Below are 12,504 nucleotides of genomic sequence, written 5' to 3' on the forward strand. Positions count from 1 at the left end.
GGATATTTCATAAATTCAAATTAGCTAAAGTATATTGTCAATGAATTCGGAAGTGGAAGAGGAGGATTGTCCCATGGTTGTGATCGTTCGCCAGCTCTGCAAAATCTCCATCGAATCGAAGGCTTTAAGCCGTCTACAATATTCTTCATTTTCAAACCACCACTAAATCTCAAACCTAACCCTGATCGGACAAGACTAATCATTACCAGTCTTTCAAATTGATCCTGATCGCACTGTTTCATCGTCAAATTCATCCCCTTTTGGGGCGAGGCGTAGCTCCGCCAGAACTCGATTGATTGGCTGGCCAGAGTGTTCATCGGTCGGGATTCTTCTTGTAAGTATTTTTTAATGATTCCACTTGAAAACGGAGCGCACCCTTTTGATTATTTCCTCACCAGATACCGTTGGGGAAGAGAAATGAAGTCTTTTTCGAAGTGGGTCAATAGAGAATGTCGTTGAAAGCTAAGAAACTTTGATAATTCAAAATGTGGTTTTCTTTCTGGCGATCCAGAGAACGATTCTCTTTAGATGAACTCCGGTACTCTTTCTCTCCCTCTTCCACTTGCATTCTTTACTATTGCAACCAAACCCAATTTCAATTTCCTGCTAACAGCTTACTTAATTTGGCACCTTGATGGTTAAGTATCCCATTTTGATGAAATTGAATGTGTATTCGTATTTAACTGAAATGGGACTTGTTAATGACGATCACTGTATTATGCTTTGGGGGAATACAACTTCAATGGGAAGTTGTTATTGCCATAATCTTGATAATATAAAGGAAGTGCTATGTCATGCTTAGGATACCGAACTTCAATTGGAATTTAACAGCGTGTCTCTGAACTCCATAATTATCAGATCTACTGTCTCCTATTAGTACAATAATACTGCAGCAGTATGTGTATGGGTGTATTGCAGAGTTTTTAGGTTAAAGGTCATACCCGTTATTTATTTCCTTGACCTGGTCCCTTGGTATTCTTTGTTTATCTTTACTTTTCGTTTTGAAGCTTGTCTCGTGTTTCTGTGCATGGGTGTTCATGGGAAATGGTGTCCCTTCTCTAATCTTCGAATCCTCAGGCAAATTCTCAATCTTAAAGAATTTAGAGCTTTTTTTCTCTGGTTTGTGATCTTGAGTTCAAGACTCTGGAATTACTTCTCAGTCTGTTTAAAATTCTGCTGCTGAGCATATTGATGATAACTTGAAACTTTTTAAGGTTTACTGAATCTCATGTACTGAAAATATTAAGCTGACTTTTAGATAGTGATACTTCCGATTGTTGGGTTTGTTATGCAGATATCTAACTGATCAACTGGCAAAGATTCAAGTTATTAATGATGTTAACAAGGTAACTAAGCTTGTTTCTTTTTGTTTCAGCAAAAAGTGCTCTTAATCTATTGTTTATGCTCCTCCCTAACTCTCTATCTCTGAAAAGAAGAGGGAAAACAACAATTTGACATCTGGTTTCCATTTCTGTGTCCCTGGTGCACAGGACTTTGTAATTGAGGCACTTAGGTCCACAGCAGAGCTGATAACTTATGGAGACCAGCATAATTTGGCCTTTTTTGAGTGAGTTTTGTCAGTCTTCTGAACACCTCTCAGTGTTTTCATTAAAGGTTGTTTATAATCGTTCTATTCTCAGGTATTTTATGGAGAAACAGGTTATGGGGGAATTTGTACGTATATTAAAGATCAGCAAAACGATAACTATATCACTTCAGTTGCTGCAGACTATCAGTATTATGATCCAAAACCTTAAAAATGAAGAAGCTATATGTAAGAATGTAGAAATAAAAAAGATATCAATGTTTCTCCAATGTTGTAAGCATTATGGTCAAGTTTTTGTGGAGTAATATTTTCCTTTTGCCTCCATCTGTAATGCAGATTACATGTTCAGCAACGAACACATAAATTATCTGATTACTTATTCTTTTGACTTTCGCAATGAAGAACTGTTGTCTTATTACATTTCCTTTTTAAGGTTTGTTCTTGGTTACTTTTAGATCTCTTTTACTTTCTTGACTTATGTCCTTTTTTTGGTGACGTGTCTTTGTGCATGTTATTTAAAGATTTTTTTTTGTATCTTTGCTTGTTCCACATGGATCTTCCACTGCACTTCTGAAGGGCAATTAGTGGGAAGTTGAACAAGAACACTATATCTCTGCTTATCAAAACTCAGGATGTAAGCTTAATCCTCTTTCTTGCTTGTTGAATTCCTTATGTTCGTTATTGTTTTTATTTTATTGTCAATGGTGGCTCATTCTCTGTAAATTTTCATGATTTCTGTTTATGTAAGCTAGAATTTTGGAACCTGTTATTGACACTATAATTATGAAAAAGTGTGAAGGAGTTATTAGCTTACGTAGAGAATTTGAAAATTGCTTCCTCAATTAAATAACCTCTGGCTATTGCAACTACAAGGCTGTATTTTAACTGAAATCAACTTCCTGCCAATTATTTTTTTTAAATGGTGTTAGAGAATAATTTGTTGGTTTCATGATTGAGATAAGTCTGTTCAATTGTTCTTATAATAGAAAGACAAGGAAAATATTAAAAATTTAATGCTAGTGTATCTGTTGCAACTTGTTAAAGGTTATTGTGGCTGAAAGTAGTGGATTGGTGCTATGCATCTTTGTTAATAGCATAGTCTAGTACTAACTTCCATTGCTTCATTTTCTTTTCTCAGGAGGAAATTGTATCATTCCCTCTGTATGTTGAGGGAATACGGTTTGCCTTCCACGAAGAGAGCATGGTTCGGACTGCTGTTCGTGCATTGACACTTAATATCTATCATGGTATGCTCACATATTTTCATCGTGTATTACCTTTCTCTTGATTCATAAGATGCTACTATGGTATGTTAATGTGAATGAAATTTTGTTGCCATTATTTATCAGTTGGAGATGAATCTATCAATAACTATTTGGCTAGTGCTCCTCATGGTGATTACTTCATTAGCTTGGTGAAATACTTTCGAGAGCAGTGTCAAACTTTAATCAGACTGGTTTTAGATTCTGTAAAGTAAGAATTTATGCGCCATTTTGCTTGTATGTCTGGGTATTTCAATCTTAACTTCTGATCAATTATATGGCTTGTGTGCCAGGAATAATAGCTCAGAGTCAACTGCACTTATTCTTTCTGCAGCAGACGAAATTGAAGACAATCTATACTATGTTAGCGATGTTATTTCTGCTCGGATTCCTGATGTTGGGAGGATAATAAGAGATGCCATCTTGAAATTTCTGATTTTCCCTATGCTACTGCCTTCGCTTGGGGAGGAAGCAGTTGGAGTATTCATCCTTGCCTTGTCTACTTGTCATTTTCATTCTTATATTCTTGTGGAGTTTTTCAAATAAGGATTATGCTGCTGATTTCAAGTGCTTTGCCAATTTACTTGTCATTTAATTTAATTTGATAACCTGATCCCTTGTCCCTCTTATTTTGTAGGAGAAAAATGTTGTTGCAGTTACTTCTTTCTATTTGCTTTGCTCCATTTTACGTATTGTCAAAATCAATGATCTGGCAAATTCCGTGTCCGCTTCTCTATTTTTCCCTCAAGAAACCTTCACACCAGACTCCATGCTCAAACTTAATGGACAAATTTCTGATGATAGTGGCTCTGGTGAAAGTCAAAAGATGGATAATTCTTCTGATGATAATCAGAAGGTGCTTCAACCAATATGCAGGGTTACTGGGTCAGATTCATCAAGTTTTCCACAACTTCCATTGGCAGATGAAAATTTACGAAAGGATTCTAAGGGTTCACAAAAGACTTTGAGGTATTGTTCAAAGAGTATTATGTTATGATCTCTTTACTAGCATGTTTCCTTTTACCTATGGAAGGGAAAGATACTTTAGATGCAACTGGATTTCATATATTGCCATATTGGTCCATTTTAATATTTTTCTAATGTACTCTATTTTGGCAATTTTTCTTTTTATATTTATATGTGGGTGAATAAGGAAAAGTGTATTAGATGAGATAGTATGATGCCTGTCAGCTGTTGCTGCAATCTATTTTATGTTGGTGGCTAAGACATGGGAACCTGCAAATGCTAATCTAAAATTTTGGAGCGAATGATATTCAAGTTAGTTCAGAACAGCTATTTATTAAATGACATTTTGAATTTTACATGTTATTTTCTTGCATAAACAGTTTGTACTACGAGCCCAAGAACTTTTAACCAAGTGAGGCAATACCCTTCCATGTATTTCCGTTTGTAATTCTCTATTTTCGTAATATATCATTCTGTTTTAGCAAAACAAAATGATATCTGACATGCAACTTTAGACCAATGCGTAATTCTAGAAATATTTATTATTAATATGTAGGACAAGACCTTATATAGGAAAATGATTTGTTAAACTTGTAATTAAAGTGAATTTCTAAGTCTTGCAGTTTAATTATCTCATGAGTAAATATGTGGTTCAGACATGATAAGATGAAAGCTCTTTTTCCACTCTTAAAGGGGAATAATGTGTCAGGATGACTTGTAAAAGCTAACGAGATAACACTTCACTTTGTAGAACAGATTTTTTAAGTGATAGAAAATGGCTAGAAACATGTATTTGCTTCTCAATGGCATAGTGCAGTATTTAGTTTTTAGAAACTTTCGAATGTTGAGATCCTTGTCTTGTGACAATATATTGTATCTCTGACATCCTAGTCTTGTGTAGGGAAGCCTTGCTTTCTTATGTTACTTCTGGTGAGGATGATCAAGTATTTGGTTCATTGAGCTTGTTGGCCACACTATTGCAAACAAAAGGTGATATTAGCTTTTTAAATGGACCTTGCTTATGAATTACCATAGCTACTACTTACAATTAAACATCTTCTTTCTTTTTTCGCTTGTAGAGCTAGATGAAGTCATGCTAGATTTCCTTGGAATTCTTCCGCAAAGGAAACAACATAAGAAATTGTTGCTGGTATGTTATGAGATTCTGGATTCTGTCCTTCATTTCACATGGTAGACTTTTTTTTTTTTTTTTTTTTCTGTTTTTCATTGCAAGTTCCATTCTCCTTCTTATCTATCTCTTACATGCAAATTTAATCCATAACATAACTGATTGGAATTTCCCTTTCCAATCTGTTTCTGCAGCAAGCTTTGGTGGGGGAGGGAGAGGGTGAAGAACAACTCTTTTCTCCAGAAAGTAATTCAGTGAAGGATGACATAATGAGTGAAGTTGATAGCTACTTGCATAGGCTACAGGTATGTATATATTTCCATTATTTTGTCTTTATCAAACCATCATACTAGCCATGCTTCTAAATTCCCTTGTGGGTTACATGAATAATCTTGTATGAGGACGTCCGCACCGTTTGCATTGTCATTGTTAGCATCTATTTGGAGATATTGAAGTTTTGCATACTGATTATGTAACAAGAAGATCATTTAATGTAGCTTTGTTTCTCTTTCAACTGTTCTGGCTGGGTGCAGGACCAGTATGGTTTGTCTTGTTCGCGTACAAAAGTTGAAGTGTGTCCTGTTACACACAGATTTCAGGTACCTTTTCTTTCACTTGCCTTTTGTTTTTTAATATTTATTGTTTTATTAGGTCATTCGTCACCAAAAAAAATGTATAACATTTAGTACCTTTGGAACTGAGTAATGTGATGTTATTTGTGGCCATCACTATTCACATACTGAATTCGATCTGTTGCTAGTTACTTTTATGAAGCTTATATCTGCTTCATTTGTATTCTCTTTGTCCTTGCTGAAGCTTGGCAGCATCTATTTTGATATTCTTATAGAAAATTCTGTTAACATATTCATCAAGAAAAGAACAATTGGATGATGGTAACTTTAGTTAAGCACTCTTGCAACTTTAGCATTGAACCTAATACGAATGCAATCAATTTAACCACAAGCAAACTGAAATAAGGTCAATATCTCGCTGGCTCATTACACTAGTGCTTCGAGACCACCATGGTTTCCTTCTCACAGAGTAGGACTTCCTGTTCATGCAGAGAGTCGAAAATTAGGTATACATTTTTATGCAGTTGTTAAAGCATGAGCCAATTATCTTCCCACAGTTCATAGTCAGTATGCTATTAATGAAAAGATGTTTTGAGTTCTTGATTTGAGTTCTTAAGTGAGGTCTGATTTCATGTTTAGGTGCTTGATGCATTGGTCAGTGTCTTCAGCCAGTTGAATATATCTGCGGATACCTTGTGGGATGCTGGTTGGCTCCTTCGTCAATTACTTCCATATAGTCAAGCAGAGTTCAACCAAAGCCATCTGAAATTACTTCAAGTAAGTTTGGGATTATAATATGCAAGCTGCCCAAGTGATTTATTATTTATTCTCCATCAAAATCTGTCATATATAATAAACAGAGCTTCCTTTCCTGGCCTATTTTACCCCCCAAATGATAGCATAGAGCTTGTTTGATCTTAGTTTTCCATTAAAAAAATAATTTTCCCAATAAAATCTTGTTTGATGCAAAAGTGTTTATTTGGTAAAATGACTAAAATATCCTCAGCATTTAATATTTTAAAATGTTATAAATATTAAAGTAAGGGTATTTTGTATTTTGATTGATGATTTGATGGAAGAAGTAATTGGTGATGGGATAGTGGTTTATTTGAATTAAATCCAATAAACTGCATCAAACAATCCTACTCTTAGTAAGTGCTTGAACATGTTGAAATATGAACACAGTTGAAAACATGAACATGTTATGCAATATGCTAATATGATAGTTCTCTCCATTTATAAAGGTCAGTTTTTTGCAGAAAAGATGATCCATCTAATTGAGTAACATATTATCTGTGTATGATAGGATTCTTACAAGAAATGTTCTCTTGACCTTCTTGCGGAAACGAGAGGAATTTGGCCTGATCTACTTATAACAATAGTTATGGATGAGTGGAAAAAGTGCAAGCAAGGTATTGAGACACTGTCATTACGATTGTACATTGATTTGCTAAACCATTCTGGCAAAGAGTTCATGAATTGAACTTTTACTTGTAGCTATTGAGGCTTTATCCCCTCGGGGAGATCCTAGACGCTTATTATTGCCAACAAAAAAACCTTCTTCTGAAGGTATTGTGGTGTTCTACAGCTTGAATATTTTGCTTTCATAAGTTGCATGAATGAACTTATTGTTTGACAAAATCTTCCAGCAAATTGCTTAATATTAATTTAAATTTCAAAACCTGCAGAAGTTATTCCGGCTGAGTCATCAATAGCTGTTGGTGAAAGGATGTATGAGATGGTGAAGGTTGTCTTAAACTGTACTTTTGTCAATTTTAATTCTTGGCTGGGTAAATTTGGATTTTCCTCGCATATTCTAGTTTCTATGTAGTTAAGAGTAAGAACTGACTTAATAATCACTGTTGGATCCAATTATTTATTTTTTACCATATCAGTTTGAGTCAATATCTTTGGATTAGCAGAACAGGAATTTAAAAGGTTTCAGAAATTATTATAGCGTTTTATTTGTGGTTAAAGCTTAGTATGGCTATTCATATTGGTGTCCTTTTTTCTCCATTTTAGATTTTCATCCTTCTCCATCAGCTTCAAATTTTTGCCCTTGGTAAGCCTTTGCCTGATCAACCCACTATCCACCCTCCTTTTGATATTCCTGAAATATCTCGAGCAAAGACTGTGGGCCTTGATGCTTCCGGTCCAAAACCAGGATGTGAAATTAAAGTTGGTTAGTAATTGTGTATCCTTTGTGCTTTATGGTTTGCAAATTTAAGAACATTTTTGGAAATGGGTGAATAATTAGTTGAAATGCAATTTCTGTGCTATATTCAGTTGATGCAGTGCCTTGTCGAATTTCGTTTGAGAGGGGAAAGGATCGACACTTGTGCTTTCTAGCAGTGGCAGTTGGAATATCCGGGTGGCTTATTCTTGTGGAAGAATTGCATTCAAAACCGGGCTGTGGGATTGTTCGTGTTTGTGCACCTTTGGCTGGAAGCAATGTTGGTAAATCTAACTGTGTTATGATTGATATTTGATTGTTCAAGTCTCTAAGATTTTATTATTATTATTATTATTCTACCTTTCAGCCGAAAATGGATGAAAAACATACAAGATGGTTACACCTTCAAATACGTCCATCCACTTTTCATCACGCGGATGCTGCCAAATCTTCCGGTAATAGTAAAGTGAAATCAAACGGATTGGTAGATGGAAGATGGACTTTGGCTTTCAGAACCGAGGCATCATGTAAGATGGCTTTAGATATGGTTATGGAGGAGATTTGTTCTCAAAACAATGAGGTGGAAAGACGACTACAACCTTTACTTGAACTGGAAAGGGATTTCGATTCGCCAAACCATTCTTTATGAGAATACATGTAAATATTTATTGGGCAATCATCATACATAGGTAGAACCACCAAATGTAAATTGGAGTTTCTGGTTAGAAAATCAAATTGTTTCCTCTTTTTACCATTTTCTTTTTTTGGGTACATGAGATTATCTTTACCTGGTTTATAAGGTTTTCTAACAATGACATCTTTCTTGTTTGTGACTTCTGTATACTATGTAACATTGACTGATCTTAGCTTTAGCTAAAGCAAATAAATTTTGCAAGGTTTGACTGTTTTTTATATAGGTCTTTCTATTAACTCAGATTCTAAACGGCTTGACCCCGAATAGGACATAATGTTGGTCCTAAATCTAAGGGTCAATTAGATCCGACATGGGACGGTAAATCTAAGGGGCGATTTGATCCGACTATTGGTGAGTAAATGGATAAACTTAATTAATTCATACTATTTAAACTCAAATTCATTTAATTCATACTATTTAAACTCAAGTTCATTGTAAATGAGTTGAGTATGAATTGAATAACTCATTATGAAAATATGTATATATATTTCAATCTTTAATCATTATAGTCTTATTTTCCATCTCTCAAATAGTCTGATAAAAAAAGACACTAGAGTGAGGAGTGGTAAAAAAATTGAATAGTTTTACTTATTTTATTTTTAACTTGAGTTAATTTTAATTTTGCTCTAGAAGAGGAGGATTCTGCCCCCCTCCTGTTTTACTAATCATTCTCTTGAGCTATATTGAATTCTTTTGAATTAATAAAAAAATAAAATCATTTATTTATTTTATGCATAGAACATGCAGAACTAATTTGATATTACTTTTATTTAGATTTTATCAAAAAAAAAAAACTTTTTCTATCATATCACTATATTCTAGCATATTCTAGGCATTAAATTACTTATTTCAGCCATTAAATTACTTATTTCAGCTATTAAATTACTTATTTTATTAATTAAATCACTAAAATATTTTTATTTTTATTAAATTATAAATAAAAAACATTTTAATAACTAAACTAATTAAAAATATAAATAACTTACTTTTTTATTTATCAGACAAGGTTTTCGAACAAAAAATCAAAAAAATCATCAAATAACTTAGATCAAACATATTCTGCAAGGCCTTGCTTCATAAGTTTTTTTGTTTTTTTAATTAATATGTAACTTTCCTTTCAACCATCATTTCATTAATCTAATCACTCTGAGAAAAAATAAGTGTATTTTCATCAATAAACACTTAAAAACTCTTTTTTTTCTTAAAATTATCAAACAAGGCTTTTTGAGAAAAACTCTGATAAAAAAAATATATATCAAACAAGCACCAAGTGTAAGTGATCATTTTTTTTTCTAAAGAATGATTTTTCCAATAAACCTAGAAAACAACAAGACTTGAACCAAATAATAAAATAAGTTCTTTATAATGCATGATTCATGCAATGTTTTCTTTAATTTAATTTACCTTTTGTATTATGCAGAAAAAGAAAAAAGAAAAAAAAAAAAGTGAATTAAAGGTGAAGATATTGGGCTCCTTTTCCCATTCCCAATTAATGAAAAGCAAAACCCCACATTAAGTGTGTAATAATGGCTCTTGACTAGCACTACTATTATATTAATTCATGATATCATGGCATAGTTTAAGAAGCACTTAATTACCCACTTATTTATTCATGTATTATCTACACCGTGGAACAAATTAATTAAAGAGTAGATAAGATGATGAGCAAAACTGAGGAGGATAAACCTTGCATAGAAGGATGAATATATCTAACCTCTCTTATGCCACTGATTCAACCCGCTCAGACGGAAAGTTTCGTTAGTCAAATTGGTTAAGGCGACAACACGTTTCGTTATTATGATTAAATTGATTAAGTGTATTTACGGCTATTCTTAACTAACGGGATTAGTCGTACTCAAAAAAAGACACAAAACTCATCCTTCAAACAACAAGAATGATGAGAATAATAATAATAATTTAGGTTAGGATAATAGAGTTTTTTTGAGTAAGTGAATTGCATTTCCACATCCTCAAAACTGATAGTGCAAATTAATCTCACATGGTCTAATTAACCACAACCTAATCATTCATAATTAATTATCATAATTCATAATGGAAACGTCATCCAATTCATAATTATAATAATAAATTCTTTAAGGTTATCATCCAGCCTACATTTTTTTTGGTTAATACATAATACTCTTTAATTAATATTTTTTAATTAATATATTTTTTTATAAGAAATCAATTCACATTAAATTCACATACAAGTTACAAATAAAAAATTAATTAATAAATAATTAAAGACAACTATACAAAATCAAAATCAATAATTGATAATTTAGATATGAAATTGTATAAATAATTTATAAAATGAAACTGTTAAGTAGAAAAGATGCGACTATCATGCGATTTGTTAAGGATTCCTTCAAAAACAAACTCATTTGAGTTTTTAAACGATGACGGTTGAAGTAAAGTAAAGACGAATGACCCAATAAAACGGTGTCGAAAAAATTTCTACAAAAGATTCTAAGGTAGTTAAAATTATCTTTAGCCGATGGTTGGTAAACAACGTTGGGAAAGTTATGCTAAGTGAAAATGGACCATCTACATATATGGTCGAAATAGTGAGAAATTCATACAAATTATGGGAGGATACATGTAAAAGTTCCTCCATATGAAAAATCAAATCGAGTAACTTTTTATTGAATATATGAAAAATAACTTTAGATACAATTATTTCATCTCTTTTGCTGCTAAGAAGGGGACGGACAAAGACTCGATAAAGGCTCATCAACACAAATGGAAGATATGAACAACAAAGACCCACTTTCATACTATAAAAATCTAAGACGAAAAAACAGATTTGACTAAATAGAATATCGGACCGAACAAAACGTTACATCAAACTCAAATCAGAGTGATGAAAACAAAAGAAGGCAATCTGATGCTAGAAAAACCATCGAATGCTAGAAAAATAATACATTGTCCAATAAAACTTTGACCTTGAGAGAGTTAAATAGAACAAGATAATGTTTTTCCTTTTTAATTAATAATACACATTAATATATATATATATATATATATATATATTATTTTGATCACTTTCTTGTGACAGATTATAAAATCTATCTCATAATGATAATATTTTTTAAAATAAAATATTATAAAATAAATAAGTTAATATGAAAATTATAATTTTTCTTAAAAAAATCAAATGTTAGAATGAAATAACTAAATAAGTTGAAATAACAATTTGAGGTTTTTATTGGAACCAATTACAATCTGGGATCTCTTTTTTTTTTTTTTTTTTTTTTTAATTTCACAATTTGAGTTTCTTATTAGAGACAATTACAATGTAAGACATTTTCTTTCAAATCTTATAATTTAGGACTCCTTATTGAGAGTCAATTACATTTTGAAACCTCTTCTTTCGAACCTCACAATTTGAGGCTCCGCATTGTCAAGTTTAAACAAAATGAGGGTTTTTACCTAACAGACATGAACGTCCGTCAAAAAAATGTATTACGTGTCCTTTATAATTTCAAAATTAATAGTAACACGTAATTCTAAATGATTTAAAGCCCGACTCAACTTTATTATATTGCGAGGTGGAGAGGAGGGGAGTTAAACTATGGTGAAAGGGATGGAATCGGGAATAAAGTTTAATTTGAATTGGGATGAACGTAGGTTTTCTTTTTTATTTTATTTTTAATAAATTGACATTTATTTATAAAAATGTGACATCTAAAAGTATATGTTGTTAATTTTTTAATTATAAAGGTCACATAATACATCTTTTTGACGGATGTCCATGTCCTTTAGAACAAAACCGTATTTTGTACAAATTTAACCATGCGGAGCTTCAAATTATAAGATTGAAAAAAGATGTCACAAATTACAATTGTCCCAAATAAGAAGTCCCAAATTGTAAAGTTCAAAAGAAGAGATTCTAAATTACAATTGATTCCAATAAAAAGCAAATTGTAAAATTTAAAAAAATATCTCAAATTGTAATTGGTTTTGATTAATAATGATAACTTTTTAAACTAATATTAAAAATTAAAATAATAAATATTATTATTTATTTAAAATATTTCAAAATATCATATTAAATAGATTAATTGTTTTTTCATTTATTTTTTATTATACTGTTTTTTAATAATAATTAACTAGTTTTTTTTAACTTTTTTTAATAATATGGTGAGATAAAAATTGACAT

The 12,504-nt window shown here is 31.9% G+C and overlaps 1 protein-coding gene across 6 annotated transcripts; it reads left to right on the top strand.

Moving 5' to 3' along the window:
* Window positions 1-46: 46 nt before the first annotated feature.
* On the top strand, window positions 47-8,556 carry LOC124926398 (protein TRANSPARENT TESTA 9-like). Of its 6 annotated transcripts, none has more exons than XM_047466615.1 (22): window positions 47-334; window positions 399-538; window positions 1,295-1,346; window positions 1,491-1,567; window positions 1,641-1,774; window positions 1,883-1,979; window positions 2,123-2,180; window positions 2,685-2,793; window positions 2,896-3,019; window positions 3,102-3,288; window positions 3,446-3,777; window positions 4,676-4,764; window positions 4,854-4,924; window positions 5,098-5,208; window positions 5,437-5,502; window positions 6,115-6,252; window positions 6,782-6,887; window positions 6,973-7,044; window positions 7,164-7,222; window positions 7,498-7,657; window positions 7,762-7,928; window positions 8,016-8,556. In XM_047466615.1, the coding sequence occupies exons 2-22, from the start codon at window positions 486-488 to the stop codon at window positions 8,295-8,297; spliced, it is 2,544 nt and encodes an 847-aa protein (XP_047322571.1). In that variant the 5' UTR covers window positions 47-334; window positions 399-485; the 3' UTR covers window positions 8,298-8,556. The 6 variants fall into 6 exon arrangements, with proteins under 6 accessions (XP_047322571.1, XP_047322573.1, XP_047322576.1 ...); XM_047466617.1 differs by having other exon boundaries at window positions 3,111-3,288; XM_047466620.1 differs by having other exon boundaries at window positions 7,762-7,932; window positions 8,016-8,100.
* Window positions 8,557-12,504: the final 3,948 nt, after the last annotated feature.

The sequence above is a fragment of the Impatiens glandulifera genome, chromosome 2, assembly GCF_907164915.1.
Source record: "Impatiens glandulifera chromosome 2, dImpGla2.1, whole genome shotgun sequence".
NCBI lineage: Eukaryota > Viridiplantae > Streptophyta > Magnoliopsida > Ericales > Balsaminaceae > Impatiens > Impatiens glandulifera.

What these genes read in the sequence shown, in the direction of transcription:
- LOC124926398 (XM_047466615.1), top strand. Translation starts at nt 486, where the DNA reads ATGTGGTTTTCTTTCTGGCGATCCAGAGAACGATTCTCTTTAGATGAA. An exon ending in GGTTCACAAAAGACTTTGAG is followed by an intron (nt 3,778 to 4,675) that starts GTATTGTTCAAA and finishes AGTCTTGTGTAG; the next exon opens with GGAAGCCTTGCTTTCTTATG. An exon ending in GCTACTTGCATAGGCTACAG is followed by an intron (nt 5,209 to 5,436) that starts GTATGTATATAT and finishes GGCTGGGTGCAG; the next exon opens with GACCAGTATGGTTTGTCTTG.